The sequence below is a fragment of the Pyxicephalus adspersus genome, chromosome 5, assembly GCF_032062135.1.
Source record: "Pyxicephalus adspersus chromosome 5, UCB_Pads_2.0, whole genome shotgun sequence".
Taxonomy (NCBI): Eukaryota; Metazoa; Chordata; class Amphibia; order Anura; family Pyxicephalidae; genus Pyxicephalus; species Pyxicephalus adspersus.
This window is the reverse complement of record NC_092862.1, coordinates 91,838,368-91,855,760: the sequence shown is the minus strand read 5'-3', so window position 1 is coordinate 91,855,760 and position 17,393 is coordinate 91,838,368. Positions and strand designations below refer to the sequence as shown.

At 36.2% G+C, this 17,393-nt stretch overlaps 1 protein-coding gene across 1 annotated transcript in view; it reads left to right on the top strand.

Annotated features, from left to right (window-relative positions):
• Nucleotides 1–469: 469 nt before the first annotated feature.
• The window catches only part of COBL (cordon-bleu WH2 repeat protein), a 241,175-nt gene continuing 224,251 nt past the window's right edge, over nt 470–17,393 (top strand). Inside the window, exons 1-2 of the mRNA XM_072412124.1 lie at nt 470–617; nt 2,142–2,274. Of these exons, the coding sequence (XP_072268225.1) occupies nt 2,246–2,274 (29 nt within the window). The 5' untranslated portion in view covers nt 470–617; nt 2,142–2,245. The remainder of the gene's footprint in view (nt 618–2,141; nt 2,275–17,393) is intronic.

Below are 17,393 nucleotides of genomic sequence, written 5' to 3'. Positions count from 1 at the left end.
ATTTTCTTAGCCACCACCTGTATTTCATTTTGAATTACTTTCTGTTAAAATGTATGTACACCCCCTCTGCTCCTGCCTAGAATCTTTCACTTCAATTTTTGTTTGGAGTCCCAGCACCAAATAAAAAGTAATCTCCTTAAAGCCAGGGGAATTCTCTTCTCAGACCTCTCACCATGGGAAGACTTTCATTCACCTGTTGCTCTTATGACAACTCTTACTTTTGTGGTTTTCCCTCTATTCCTCCCCTATGGAATGTGCCAGGATGAGTGTGCACCTACACAGCAGCCACTGCTCACCTCTCCTGTACAGTGTCAGCACACAGCTCCCTCCCTCCATGACACCCTCATACAGGGTAACATACAGCTCAGCCGTGAGGGGAGGGCTTGGGAAAAGTAAGCTGCTCTCTTCAACAGGGCTGGCAGCTGCTGCCAAGGGGCGGGGGGATGGGACGCAGTCCCTAGAGATCCCAGGGAGACAACACTGGGAGGAGGGAGGGAGAACCCGGGATAACAACACCCAACCAGTAACAAGTTCCTACCTTCTGACAGCTGAGGGGATTCCGACTGACCCTGGGGATTACCCTTCACACACCAACCTTCTCTTTACTCTGCTTCCAGGTAGGTGATAAGGGCTGAGTGCGGTGTATGAGGAAGGTTTAGGTGAGGAGTACCTGTTGTAGTGAGTGCAGACTGTCCTGTTACCATGTGCTCGTGTTTGTCTGTGGGTTGCTGGGGACTGGGAGCTGTTCTTAGCTGAGATGGACTCCTCACAGCAGCTGCAAAACAGATTACGGATTTACACTTGCTGGACTGTAATGTCTCACTGGACTGTGCAAGTATGTTGTAATGCTGCCTGCTACAATGTCATGGGGTGTTATTACACACCTATATCGTGGTTTTATTATGTCACACAGTACTTCAGGTGACAGTATTTGTGTACATGCTTGTATATTATGGTTTGAGTAATCTGCAAGGTGGCATGCACAGGAAACAATATCTCTGTGGTCTGGTCATACAGGGTACAAATAGACGATAAATGGTCAATATCTCTAGATACCAATTGTTTACCCTTGTGCAGTTCCATTATTTGCTACATCAATATCGCCCCGATAGTTAATTTTATTTTGATTCATGGTCAGAGTCAGATCGGGGATGGAATCGATTGGAGGTCCCTGTTGATGTTTACGGATATATCAATTATATATAGTATTGTGTTATATTTCATGTTTATAGACTAAAGCTACGTACACACTTCCAATTATTATCGTTGGAAAACGAACGACGAACGATCCTGCACGATATCTACGAATGATCGTATAGCACCGATCCTGCACATAGAGATAACGACACGATCGTTCGTAGATATTGTACACACAATAGATACGATCGTTTGAGCGATAGAGGAACTATGTGCACGACAGGAAAGTGAACGAACGTTCGTTTATTACGCATGCTCAGACCATGGACGATCAACGAACGATCGTACACACGAACGATGGTCAACGATCGTCGTCCAATCCGATCCGCCGGTCCGGTCGTTCGTTTCCAACGACTTTCCTCGTTCGTCGGCGTCGTTGGTTACTTTTTTTACGAACGATTTTTGCCCAATCGATCGTTCGTCGTTCGTTCGTCGTTCATTTTGAACGATAAAAATTGGAAGTGTGTACGCACCTTAACATCAAATCTATTGTAAATATTGATCAGTTTACAGCCAGCCATATGTAACTGGATATCTTTCAACTTGGATGGATTACAGTTATTGCTCTTTGTACTGTGAACACATGCGAATAAATATGCGCACAGTTTCTAGAAAAGTAATATGTTGAAGCTTTCGATTCACATTTGGAATACCATGAGCATCTTTTACCGAATATCATGTGACATCTGTTCAGACTTGTTTAATCATTGTAATACTTTTTCTTTATTTATTAAATTGTTTTACAGTATATTTTTTGGTGGTATCGGTAAATGTTTCCAATTTGCTAAGGATTAGGAACTTTATTGTGTGTATAAGTGCACACAACATAAGGAACATGTTACATTTGTGTGTTGTGAAAACAAAACAATTTTGTGTATTCTTCCACATTTCCCAAAGATTTTCTTTATTTTCATTTAATTTGTTTTTATCTGTTTATTTTGTAGGTCAGGGATGTACAATACGAACACGTGACAGAAAAGGAACATTTTCTACCATGGTTGCCTAATTCTAATTTATTTAGTTAAAGAAATATACAAAAAGAGGTGTCATGGAAACGTCACTAAAACCACCCACTGGGTAAGTACCTAAAATACTGTCAGTGCTAATAACAACCTATCATGATATTTGTGAGTATAGTACTGTGCAAAAGGTAACTTGGTTTGTATTCCAGATACCTTAACATTCTAATAAAACATATAGTACCTTATGTGTAATAGGCTGATCCCTATATATACCACACTGTCTATTGGTCATTACCATATTCTTTCATTTTTTCTTAAAGTAATTGTGTTTAAGGGAACATGAGACTGCTACGGTGGAAATAAAAGTTATGGTGCCTGTATATTATGATACTGCTACAGGTTATGCTGATGTTTTTGCCATATGCTGCCCTTTTAGAATGTGGCATATGTTAGAATATAGAAGGCTGTGTAAAATTTGCTTTGCTCAAAATTCAAACTTGTCCTAGTATTAGAGGATGTGTGCAACAAACTCTCAAATGCAGCCTTATAATGGTCATTTACTGCACCATTAAAGGTAATGGTAATCTGCTGACTTGCATTTCCAGTGCCTTTCAATCACATATCAAATGCTGGAAAGCACTGCCCACATTGTGCTACACACACACCCTAGTCATACACATTTATACGTAATTTTTAAAGCAGAAGTCATAATAACCACATACACGAATCTACCAATAATAGATATTTGATTGTTCATTGATCAAAACAGCAAACACAATGATTACCTGCAGCTTTAAATGGTGTTTCATGTTGTTTCAGTAATCATTTTATGATTATCGTTGTGCTTGTTGCCCAGTTGTACCAGAAGTATGCTTGTTCAAATACTGAGAATATTGTATACACCTTTCTTAAAGTACACATTTAAATCTTGGTGTAGAACTGCCTTTGGTTTTTATCCTCCAGCAGATTTTTTTATATGTTGAGCTGCATTTGTTTTTAACAGATTGATTTGTGTACTGTATCAACCCTTCTAGCTAAATTTATTTTCTTTTTGTGCAATTGAGAACAATTATTATTAAAATATTGCTGTTTAAAGCATCATGGTCAGATATAGAATGATTTTTTCTTTATATCTGGATCTCCTATTTCTTTTACTGTATCTCAATGCCTCTTTAAATTTATAAGTTACATTATTGTTTTTGTGGCCCATTGTTCTCTCAATGAATGCAGAACCTTTTCTTGTTTACTTTCACTCTGCACCTGTAATTGTTGAATCCTAGTGTGCACAGTCTGTTGTCATATATTTTAGCAAAGTGTGCTCTGCATACAAAATGTTACCAGTGTATATATAAGGATAGTTAGGGTGGCTGTTCACATCCGCAACTCGTGCCAGTTTAATTGCCCAATATAACCAACTTCCCATGTAAGGATCAGAAACTTGGGAGTGCTGACAAGTATTCCAAACTCTCAGGAAGACCTGTTATCACTTATTGCACCAAAAGGTTTTTGCACCATTTTCGTAACTTTGTGAATAAGAGGAGCCTGAGTGTTTACTTATCATGTAGTAAAGGAAAATGGTTTATGTGGTGTATATAAACCTACTCCATGAAAATATTGTGTGGTGCCAAGATACATCATAGCAGGTTTGAGGATGGGTAGATATTGTTTTTTTATAGGATAGATATCCATCATATATACTGTTTATACAGTGAGGGAAAGAAGTATTTGATCCCCTGCTGATTTTGTACGTTTGTCCTCTGACAAGGAAATGACCAGTCTATAATTGTAAATGGTAGGTTTATTGTAGCTGTGAGAGACAGAATAGCAACAAAAGAACCATCAAAAACCCAGTGCTCAAAAGTCAGAGCTTGATCAACCAGCAAGATTTCAGGCTCCCAGGTGTCTTCACTGTATGCAGGTACTGAGCTGAGATTGGGAGCACCCTCTGTAGGGGAGTGCTCCTAATCCAAGCTTGTTACACTACCTGTAAAAAAGACACATGTCCACAGAAGCAATCAGTCATTCATATTCTAAACTAACCACCATGGCCAAGACCAAAGAGCTGTTCAAGGATGTCAGGAACAAGATTGTAGACCTACACAAGCCTGGACTGGGCTACAAGACTATCGCCAAGCAGCTTGGTGAGAAGGTGACAACAGTTGGTGCGATAATTCGCAAATGGAAGAAACACAAAATAACTGTCAATCCATGCAAGATCTCCCCTCATGGGAACAGTGACAAAGCAGCCCAGAACTACACGGGGGGAACTTGCCAATGATCTCAGGGGAGCTGGGATCAAAGTCACCAAGAAAACAATTGGTAACCCACTGCGCTGGGAAGGCCTGAAAGACAGCACATGTACAGGCCCGTCTGCAGTTTGCCAATGAACATCTTAATGATCCAGAGGAGAACTGGGTGAAACTGTTGTGGTCAGATGAGATCAAAATTGAGCTCTTTGGCATCAACTTAACTTGCTGTGTTTGGAGGAGGAGGAATGCTGCCTATGACCCCAAGAACACCATCTCCACCGTCAAACATGGAGGTGGACACATTATGCTTTGGGGGTGTTTATCAGCTAAGGGGAAAGGACACCTTCACCGCATCGAAGGGACAATGGACAAGGCCATGTACCGTCAAATCTTGGGTGAGCACCTTCTTCCGTCTGCCAGGGCATTGAAAATCGGTCGTGGATGGGTATTCCAGCATGACAATGACCCAAAACACATGGCCAAGGCAACAAAGAAGTGGCACAAGAAGAAGCACATGAAGGTCCTGGAGTGGCCTAGCCAGTCTCTGGCCATCCATTCCCCCTTAAAGATGCAGGGACACACCAAAATCCCAGCTAAGCACTAGTGTTGGTCGAATATCCCACTATTCAATACGACAGCTACCTAAATGAATGGGGGGATATTGTTTGGGTGATTGAACGTTGCATTCGAACAGCATTAAAGTCAATGGGTGTAGAACTGCAAGAGCAATTGTTGTATGTGTTCTTGGATAGAGTTTCTCTATCCAAGAACACAGGAGTCCTGTGTTCCTGGATAGAGAAACTCTATCCAGAAATAGAGATGAACAAGAATGCCTCGGGCATTCTCGCAAAAATTTCCTCGAACCTCCAATGGTTTTGCAAAATTTCGGCGAATCGATTTCGCGAAACCATTGGAAGATTGAGGAAATTATACCTGGAGGATTCACAGGTTAATTAACCTCTAGTGCCGCGGATAGCACACTGTTCTTAATGAATGCGGCCACAAACAAAAATTTATTGAGACGATCCCCAGGCACTAGAGGTTAAATGGGGACAAGTCTCCCCATTCATTCACCTCTAGTGCTCTGTGATTTGCTGGGGAAAGGAAAATCCTAATGAATCCTAATAGCTTCTGACAGTTGGTACAGATATCTCAAAAGTTCTGATTGTCACTGGAACAAGTGTAATGGAAAATATTATCCCGTAAGGCAATAGGGACACTTACTGCATGGACAACTGATAAAGGTGGAATTTTCTCCTCACCTAAGGAGAACATTTCCTCTGATTTCCTGTTATGTTGTGCAGGAAACTGAATTTTCTGAATTTTTCAGAAAAAAATGAAAAACTCTTCATTGGGGACAAAGACAACAGTAAACATTTTATAGACAATATATATTATAAGGGATACATTATGTATATTTATGAAGTAGTTTATTTAGAATGTTTAGTCTGTGGAATATTTATTTATTCTGCTTTCCTCCATGTGACATGCTAGAACTTGGCCCATCAGGCACCTCGCCTCATTCTTTTACATATAGGTGCAGAGAGAGTCAATTCTTTTCTTCTAGCAGCTAAGAGTGTTGATGTACTGATAATAGATTGACTCATAAAATACTAGTTGTAGTAGTGTTTTTTTTTTAAAGCAAAGCAGGTCATTTTGGTGAAATAAAGTGAATCTGAAATTAACTACTCAGGCAGTATATTGGCATCAAAATTTACTGCAGTGCTCAACACAGAAATTTTTTAAGCTGGTGGGAAAAAATTGTAGGCAGGTGGTAGTACCTGAATTGTGACCCCACTCATCAGTAACCACTCAAAAACAGCCGGGTGGTTGCTGAAAAGTGCCGGGTGGTGCACCCCGCTAAAATGGGCTGGGGAGAACACCCACACCCCTGGGGATTATTAAGATATGTGTAGGTATCTCTGGCTGTATATGCTGAATAATCCTCTGGAGCTCCCAAACCCAGGGAGCTCTAATAAATCAATATTGACCCCATGTACAGAGCCATACCACTTTGTTGCCCATGTCCCTATTGAAAAAACACACCCTTTCCCAGGATTATATGTTTTTTGTAAACATAGGTGCACTTTATCTAACTTTACACTTATTAAATCTGGCTACAGCTGTTTCACTTCATTGATTTTCACCTCACTTTACTGCACTTCACACATCAGTAAACCAGGCCCAGTCTGTGCTTGCAAGCACCAGCTCCAAAGACTGTCATCTAGTTTACTTTGGCAGAGGCTTTGAAACAAAAGCATTCTATTAAGCAATTTAACATATTCTTGTCTGACAGAGGCATGCATTGTTTTATGTATATAGCAATCATGTGACCATTGCAAACCAGAAGAGTATTTTGGCCACCTCAGTACTTTATGGAGATTTAATGCCTTCTAATTTCTCCCCATGGCTGTGAAGCTGTGGCAGTACCACACAATTTATTGGACTGGATAGCAGTAGCCAGTAGAATCAATGCCTATAAAAGTACATGCTCTGATCACGTGAAATTTTTGTTTACAACTATAGACAGAGGTAAGGAAAAGGACATTCCTGATACCAACCTAAAGAGGAACTGAACTCTGGAAACCGTGTACATCATTTATAAAGGCAGGCAGAGAACTGATGACTAGTCACTAGTATTGGGTAGTATTGCTTGTGATCTCCCTGCATCAGAGGTGGGACTTGTGGAGGCATCCATCTTGGTAGAGGCAAGGTTTTGCTTCTTCATAACAGCCTCCGACAAACAGCAGCAGTGTTCTTCTGCAATCAGAGATAACGGCAGATATACAGCCTTTAGAGTTATGGTACAGTAGTGTCTAGGCACACTTACATACCAAAAAGAACAATACTATTTGTTGAGTACAATTAACATTTCTAAAGGTTTGATATAATACAGGAAAATTTTACTTTTTGATTTCAGGTCTACTTTATTCTAGAGAAAGCATATCACACAGCCAGTTTAAATTAGCTATGTACAAATCTAATAAATTAACATGACAGTTTTTGGAAACTTAAGGAGATTTTCCCCTTTGGTGAAATTGATAAGAAATCCTGTAATGATTCTTAATGATGTGCTTTTATGTTTTTTGTCATTGACATGATGTAACAGAAGACTTAATGTAGGATCAGCTATCAAAGATATAACTTCAGGAATTTATAAACAAATAGATTATCAGATTAAACCTAATCAGGGCATATATGGAGCTCAGATGCTTCCCAAAGTAGATATACAAAATAATCTGTAAGAAGTACAAGAACATATAATTTTTCCTAAGTAGCTGCATTTATAGTATGAATATGTTATCGTTTTACAAGAATGTATTACTATGTTGTTTTAGCAATATGCAAAATATGGGTAAACTCTTTTATAACATGATCAACTGTTGTGGTTAATATTCCTGTCTTTTTGCCACATAGTATGTTTTTTTTTGCTATGTTGAGAGGTAACTCGCTTTCTGCTTCTCAGTTATGAATAAAGCTATTTATTTATACATGTTGGTAGTAAAATATTAGCAAAATATGTAAAACATTTTAAAGAGACCATGTCATCAGCTTTAAACAGGCAGATAAAACACAGAAAAATCAATTAGTTTGACTGCTTACTTGCAGTGTTTTTTCAATAAATAATTATAATTGCTTGTTTTGTGGACCATATTGTTTAATTTTTCTTTACCTATTTTTTCTCGAATACAATTTAATGTATATAAAATTATTTTTGTAATCATTGTCAATGTATTTGCTGGGAAACTTGACTACCCCTACTCTCATATAGAGCCCTCTCTGTCCTTGCAACGTATTGTCTTCTGGGAATGTCTAATTACTCTCTGTGCTGGTCCAGCTCTTCTTCCCCTCCCTTCATCCACCTATGTAATCTTTCTGACTACAGTTTGCTGTAGCTACCAACATCACAAGAAGAGCAGGTTCTAAGCGTTTACATACACCAAGAAAGCTTTTATAGGTGTTTTATAGCTTTTATAGGTCATCAAATAAAATAAAATAAATGCACATACTTTATGGGAAGATTTTAGATGAATGGTCTAGTGACAAAGAAACAGCAAGATATAAAAAAATCTTAAAAAACTATTTTTTTAATATTGAGCATATTATTTACTGTCCGTTTCACATTCATGTTTAGGAGCAAAATATGCATGTCCACAAGGTCACAATGAACTGTTGTCTCTAAAAGCTGTTGTAAGGAAGATCACATCTTATGGTTTGGTGGCTGTGAATAAAACAACAAAGAGTTTATTTTTATACCATATTAAAGACCTTAACTTTTGCTGGTTCACAGTGGCTCAAAAGATATTAGAAAACAAAGAATACATTGTGCAGAATATAGCAGGCATATACCAGTTGCACCTGTTCTCTGTGGTTCATGAGTTTTTAGCTTCTACCAAATTTAGAGCTAAAATGTCAGTTTGCACTTAAGGACAAGTCGGTAACATATTTACCAGTTGGATTTTAGTCTCAGCAGCTGCTCTAATCAAGGGGCAAGTTGCAAAAAGTTTGGATACGTTGACTTCTATGTGTAAAGCATTGAACCTGACATTCATTGAAACATTCCTTGGTGGAAAACTTTCCAGGTCCATGTATTTCAAAGGTAGAGAGTGAAAGAAAGAATGTTTTGGTGAATGTCAGATTCAATGCTTTATAAATAGACTCCTTGGATGTTTGTTAGTTTATTAATAATGCTATAGGTATTTTGTGATGATAACATAAATTACTGTGTGTACCTGAAAGTTTATTTCCAACTAAAGCTGTTTTGTAATTTTAGGGTGCAGGAGTCATTTGGTAACACAGGAGAGTATACAACCAAAAGTCTCTCTGACATGCCCAGTTGCTCAAGGTTTTTCTCAATCCTGTTCAAGCTTTGACAAAGATAGATTAATATGTATACAATGTTCTTGCATGCATGGGGCAGGGAGAGATATGATTAGGCATCCGGAAAGAAGGGATTAGTGTTAGGCACCAAAAAGGGGGGTTCAGGAATTCACTATTGGATTTCAATATTTTAGGTAGTAAAATCCTTTATTCTATGGCTTAAAATTTAAAAGTCCCAATGTACTTTTGTCCCGGCTGCTAAATGCATTTAGCAGGTCAGATCTTTAAGGTTTGGTACTTTTTTTGGTATTTTTAAGTTATCAGTTCATTTTAACAGTGCATTGCGGGAGTATTAAGGAAGTCTTCAAGAGCACCACTATCTTTACCATGAACCATCAAATACAAGTACAAGTACTGGAGGGGATGACAGCAGGGCTGCTAATGTCCTGCTGTCATAGTTTTCAGATGTACTTCTCTGTAATGATGTATATATCAGTTGAGTACAGTACATGTTTTGATTCCAAATTAAGACACTATAGGATTTTTTTTTAAATATTGTCTAGAAAACATAATGTGTAACAAATGTTTAATGATACAAAAACAGGTAAAGACCAGCAACCCATTATTGGAAACTCTGTACTGTCTATGTCTGATTTTTTGATACATTTGTATGTCTTTATGAATTGTGGACCCAAGGTCTTACATGGGTTTAAGAGAAAAGACTGCTGACATATTTAAACCCACAGTTGCTTTGTTAATATGCTTTGGCTTTAGATTTTGTGATGAAATTAAATGTGTAAGAGGAATAAAGGAACCCTTGTTTATGTAACAGGTGCTGAGGTGTATTACCATCTTCCTTTCTGCAAAGGGAAAACCTGTTCACATTAATTTTGTTTTTTTAGTGCAGCTGCCAGTTTCCTTTCTGGAGTTCCTTTCATAATTTTATAAATCGACTTTTGAGTTTTGTGACATAGGACTGGTTGAATTTAAAGTGCAAATCTAAAAATAAGGCTTCCTTGCAGGATGTTTGTTATACTGCTAGATGAACTGTTCTTTCCTATATTTGTTTTGTTTGATGTTGCAGACAATTTTAGTCATACAATAGTTCTTAATTTACTTACCACAGAGTCAGACTGGGTAAACAGCTGCTAAAGCAATGTTTGATTATTTTGAGCTCTAGCAATGATATAAGCAATGTTTGATTATGATCCTGCAAAATTGGAAAGAGCATTTTATTTCCAAAATTTACCTTCTTTAAGGCATGCTTTTGAGGGCATGAATGGGCTTTGGCGTATTGCAGGATTGTGCCCATTCTTTTCTATCACTTGCATTTGATTTTTAGATTTAAATCCTGAGATATTTCAAGTCTATATCATATCATTTTTTCAATATATGTCTATATTCATGGTGCTAATTTGGATGTCCTTCTGGTTTCTCAGGATATAAGATATCATCCACTGAGCCACTGGTGTCATTTCACAGCCTCTCTGTTCTTAGTTCGTTACAAGATGCTCTGAATTCTATGAAGGGCCAGAGAGAAAGGAAGTGCAAAATCAGCACTTTTATCTTTACAGATCTGGATACTAAGTATAATTTTGAGTTAATTGGAAAGTTTACTTCTATCTTTGGCTTTAGTTTTACTCACTACTTTTTTTTGTTTTCGGGAATTTAGTGAGCTGTTCAGTACTGTCTGCTGTATATTATGCGAACATTGGTTCGAAAGCTGCACAAGATGTTCCTGATGGAAGTTTGAATGTAGGCTAAGGCCCACCTCCCTCTAACCCATCCAACAGAATTTGACTGTTTTTTACCTGTTTCACTGTGGAGGCACCAGTGATGGTTTGTCAGTGCTTATATCCTCTTGCTGATGTTATCTTTTGGTTCATTCAGAAAAAGGAACTTTCTACAGACAGCCAGTAGGAAGTGTACACATCAGGCAGGCAGTGATGTGAATATCCAAGGAAGGATGTACCACAAAGTAGGTGGACAAGTGATGACTGAGCTGGAGAATCATATGATAATGGCTTTAAAGAAGTATAACGACATTTTGGATACTTTTTCGTTGCCTGAGATTAGTTAAAAGTGGAAGGTGTAAAAGGAGAGTTATCCATACCTTGAGAATACGGTTAAAATATCTTAGCTGAAATTCATATTTTATAGCTTATAGTTTCATTTTTTATAGCTTATAGTTTGCTGCCTGCCAAAGGTACACTATGAAGCCATTTATAATTTATTAGTCATTACCTGAGTTGTTTTTTATTTGTTTGTTTTTTGATGATTTAAATGTTTTCAAGTTCTAACTTTCTATTTTAAACTCTTCTAAAAGCAAATCTTCTTTATTTAATTTGCATTTGTAAGTTTCTGGTTTATATAGCACCCTTTCCCTTATCTCCTATGTGGTAACAACAATGTCAACAGGACAGAAAAAGGTTGAAAATCATCAACAAATCATTTCTGTCCAAATCGTTGCTTTAGAGATTCTCTGATTTTGATACAATAATCAGTTCTGGATTTTTAATGTAGTTAACACCCCCCCCCCCCAAAAAAAAAAAAAAATAGCATGTTTGCAGATTGGCAGTTCTTAGCATTTGTTACTCCTGCACATCACACAATTAAGCCATGATAAGCCTTGGTTTTTCCAAGTGGTACTTCTGTTCATCACATTGGAACCAGTGCTAACATGTCCAAAGGCTACAATATCAATTCAACAAATGAGAGAGATTCTAAACTCCTTAGGTCTGTCTGCTGCTGAACCACTTCAGTAGACTTGAATGGAAACTCTTTCTTATCTAATTAGCAATCTTTTACAAAGCAGTTGCAAAGCAGGTAAAAGTGTTTTGAAGGATAGCAGATGACTTGTGATCCTTTGTGGCATAAGTTAAGAGAAAAGTAACTGTAGCCTTGGTTAGCTCGGACTAAATTTAAAAAATGTCTGCCTGTTTTCGTTATATGCAGAATTGATGGGACTAGTCATTTACACAGCATAGATAGGATGCCTTTTTTCAGCTCACAGCAAGTGAATATATGATTAAAAGCTTGATATTCTGGATTTAACAAGCTTTTGGAAACTTTGTTTTTTGTTCATGTCATAGTGTAGCTGAATGCATTTTACTTTTTATTATTTTTATTTTTTTTTATTTTTTTTTTATTTATATACTATCTTATAGCATGGACGCTGCATTTCTGGCAAGATAGATATTTTCTGTACTTCCTTTAATGCTCTAAGCAATAATAATAGTGAAAATATTGCAGCCATTATATCTTAAGCGATATATTCCATTTTTGATTTTTGGTTTAGATACACCTTGAATAAACATTTCCATGTCTCAGTGCATCTTGAATTGCAACTTTTTTTGTAACAGTTGTATTTTTACTGTTCTTCTCAATATACTTATAAACTTAATTTGGATTAAAACATCAATAAAAATTCACAGTTACTGATTGCTAATCTTTTTCCTACCTTGGTTATAGCAGATTATTATAAAGACTTCAATAACAAACGGGTTGTAAACATTGACCAAAATATGGGTGGCTCAGTAATTCAGATGGCATGAGAACATCAATATACAAATATATAAAATACATAATACAACTGATTTTTATAATAAATTGTATTTACTAGCATTGAAAAGTTGCATCAAGAAGCGTCAGCTAGTGATTGATTCATTCTGTATAGAAGCCAATGTTCATTTCTGCAATACAAGGATATATAACTATATTTTTTTTATTTTTGCACAAACTAAAGTTACAATTCTAAATATTGTCACAACGGATTGTTACCTATATTAAACAGACTCACACAATTATTTTTTAATTGTGTGCCATTCATTATGATTTAATAAATGGCAAGGTCACACAAAGTAAATCTTAGATTCAAGATGAAAGCTTGAATGCATTGTACTTGTTGCAGTTGGCTTTTATCAGCAGTGCAGGCCTGTATAGATCTGTTTTGAAAGGCAAAGCTCCTTTTGTTTGACAATCATATCTCATTAAAACAGTACTCCATAAATACCATTAGTGCGAAAGCAGCCTATAACCCTTTCCTTGCTGAACATGTTGAATTAAAAGGTGGTGGCACTGATTTTATGTTTTTAATGACAAATGTTTAATAAATCTATATATTTATTTATTTATCGTTATTTAAAAAACAAAACAAAAAAACAACTAAATTTAAAAGATAAAAATGTTATGAGAAATGTAAAGTTTACATTGTGCCTCTTAAACGGAAAAAAACATAGGTGTGCAAAACTGTAAATAAGCAATTTAAACTAAAACCTTTAAAGACCATCTTCATACCTTTGGTGAAGGGGATTGCAGTTTAGACTTGTCAGTGCCCGCAACGCAATTGTTCTTTAGCAATGCATAAGCAGAAACCATTTGTATTGTGGTATGCTGCACTTAAAGCTTATAAATCCCACTTTCTGTTTCTACGATGTGATTATGTTAAAGAAGGAAAATATGTTGTACCAGGCCTGAAGTATTCTTTCTTGAACCAAGCTTAATATATTTCTGGACTTAACAAGCTTTTGGAAACTTTTTTTTTTTTTGTTCATGTCATAACGCAGCTAAATGCATTTTACACATATACAATGTTTATATGGTATCTTTTTACATTCCATACCTTGTGAAATATATTCTTTCTGGAAACCCCACATAAATGTTCATGCATTAAGAGCAGTGAAAAGGTTCAAAGAAGAACAGCATGTAAATGTGCCCCTAAAGGTATCTATTTACTAAACACATGTGTCACTTGGTATCTGTAGCTTTGACAGCTTTAGAAGATCGGCCTTTCTGCAGTTTTGAAAACCGAACCTTGGGGCACCAGTCAGGCGAATTAGAGGACCTTTGACTGCTTGGTGTTCTTAGGTGTCAGTAAAAAGAAGGGTGTACACACCATGTGCAGTCATCTAACATCCAGTATATATAACCATGTAACATGGTTGATGTTTAGGCTACAGCACATTCATGTTACCTGAGACTTTATTTGTACCTCAGTGACATGAATATAAAATATAGTATAGGGAATCAGTGAGGTAAAAGCACACAAAATTGCCAGCTCCCTTGTGCCTGCATATTGATGCTATTGGCTGTTTCTTAAGTGATCATTTCTAATATTTGCAGTAATCATTCATTAAGTTTATAGCAAATTGCAACTTAATTTCACTAGTCCAGGAACTGCCCTGAGCTGTTACATTTCAAAAGAAGCTTTTTTTTAAATAAATGTATTCCTACTTAGGATCTAATCAGCTCCAAATAACTTATTATTCCCCTTCTGCACTTAACTATTATTGTTTCTTGTTATTTTTATAATAAATGTTGATATAGACCTAAAAAATCCCGCTACAAAAATTGGTGTTCTTCACCGTATATTTTTTCAAAAAAGCGTGAGTGTTCAAAGAGAACATTTATCATACACTGTATACTCTTTGAACAGGTTCATGTTTTTTTCATGTTTATCAGTAAATTTTCTACATTTGCAATCTTCATTGTAATGATTCCTTCGCTTCTAGTGAAAAGTCACTCCAGGACAGAAAGTAGAGGACACTCTCCAACAACAAAATAGACAGAAGTAACAATTCTTTTATGAAGTTACCAAGGGGGATGGTAGTTTCACTTTTTTTGTTTTGTTCATTGTCTCCCTGTTGCAAATTTTCCCTTCGTTTTCCAGACACCCATAGGAAGCCCTAAAGAACAATAAAACCTGACAGGGGTTCTAACCTTTTCTAAATTTTAACTAATTCTATCCAATAGTAAAAAAAAAACAATTTGTGTATGGATACACTTTAAATAATATTAGTTAATATTGTAATATTATAGTTGTTATAATAATTATGTAAATTACCTACAGTTTTTCTTCATGTTTTTGCACACATAAAATCAAAATGCTTTATGCTTTAGAATTTTGCATGTGATACTTCTAGTAGACATTTTTACTGTTTAACTGCAAATGGATTTATAAGGGTTGTGTAAGACACTAGACTAGCTTGAGACAAATGTTCATGATCTTCTTGGTTAAAAATATAGTGTTAGTACAGCTGCCACCCTCAGTATCCTTAAGCAATCTGCCATTGATGATCACTAAATGCCCATCATTAAAAAGATCTATTAAAGCTGGTGCCTCTCACCTGTCCTCCCTCCCCTCATAGAACATCACTAGGGATGTTTTTTGACAACAATGACTGAAAACCTGTACAGGTCCTAATTTTAGTCACTCTTTAGACACTTTTGATTTATACTGGTTTTTCAGCTGCCCGGTTCTGCATTTTGGCATACTTCGTAACCTCTTAACCTCTAGTCTTGTGTTTTATCTTTTGCCTTTGAATTATAAAAGTAAATTGAAAAGAGTCAAAAAGTGGTTTTATGTTCACCAATGACAAATTAAATTGATATTAGGATAATGGTCAGAATAGAGTTGTCCAACAAGTCTTACAAGGATGTTTATGTAGCACTGGGTGTAGAATGTAAGACATGTTTTATGTATGAAAACTACTTTTACACTCTAGAACCCTTATCTTTTTTTGGAAACAAGATATTCTTCTTGTACAATTTGAAACTATTACATGACCATTCAAATTAAATTTCAATAATGTCAATAAAAGGAGACACATCTTTCTTTGCTTAGGGGTTTTTATTTACACCTTTGCAAACAAAAATACCACTAGAGATATGTAAAAGACTCAATTATTGTTACAGAATGTGATCAACACCAGTTATTTCTTCCAAAGAGTGTGCTACTAAATTTTAAGTTGAGGGCAATCATTTTGTCTTGGCTGTTTTTGACATTTTGTGTCGAATGTCTGAGACTTTTTTTCTCTGCTTTTATGTGTTTCTTATGTGTTACAACAAAAGAAATAAACATGACAATACCAAAGCATTTGTAAATACAACAATTTTCTGGGAGTTATTTTCATTTTTCCTGGAAAATCCCCTTACAATATTGGCTTTGCAATCTATCCAACAAGATTGAGCAGGGCACTAGAAAGACCTTTTCTGGGAAAAAAACATATCGACACTGGTCTGAGGTTTAACCTATTTTTTGTGTACATGTTCAAAATGGCAAGGGGAGGACAGAGGTGATAAGTTATTCCAGTTATGCACCATAGGCATACAAGGAATGCCTTAAAATGCTTCCTCTTTAAACCAAAGACCTACCTACCTGGCATGCCCTGCTCTACCTCTCTGCTATTGCTATGTACCTACAAGGCAACCACTGTCAGTTTGGCACATTTGCTTCATCTCCTTTGAGCAGATCATATTATTTTTGTATTTAGATTTGCTCCTTCCCTTTTCCTTCCCAGTTGGCTTTTTGTTTAAATTTTCAATATCATTAGTAATTACAAAGGGTATGAGTCCTATTGCCTAAATGTAACGATTGCTCTGATAGGGTATAAAGCTAAGCAAGCTGAGATAGTAACTCTTGATGTGTATCAGTTGTCTTTTTAAGCTACCTTTTGTTTTGATGCATTTGCTTTACATACTTTAACTTGCTTTCTTTACCTATGACATTTAGCTTGCCATATTAAGGAACAGCAAAATAGATTTTTCTGGGTACAGTATCTACAGATTTAAATGTATTTTTAGAAATCCTTACTGATTTACATCCTTTTACTCATTCCTTTGGGAATAACCTGAACATGTGTGCAATGCACAAATTGCTGGGGGAGTTTTGTGTGACGTGAAAAGCAATATTCAGCTTCTACTCCTAAAGTAAGAGGATAAAGATAAATAGAAAAGCAGTGCAAGAAATGTTGACAAACCTGCCTTCACTCACATAACACAGATTCTTGTTATCAACTGAACCTATTAGTAAAAAGAATAGCTTTGTTAATGCCAATTCAGTATGCTCAATGAACTTGCATTACACTTATTAAAGCATTTTTAATGTTAGTTCACTGAAAAAAGGGAGATGGTGAGACAAATCCAGTTGAATGTGTTTTTTAAATAAATGCTGAAAAAAGAGAGTTCTATGAGGCTTAGAATAGACAAGAAAATATGATTATTGGCAAATACATACAGACCAATAGATAAAAATATAGGACAAATACAGAAAAATTTACAAAAATGTATTTATGATTGAATAGGTAAACCTAAACTGATCGTAGGTACACCTTGATACACAAGCTGTTGCCTCATGAACTAGCATGTAATTTACTTTCTTTAAATT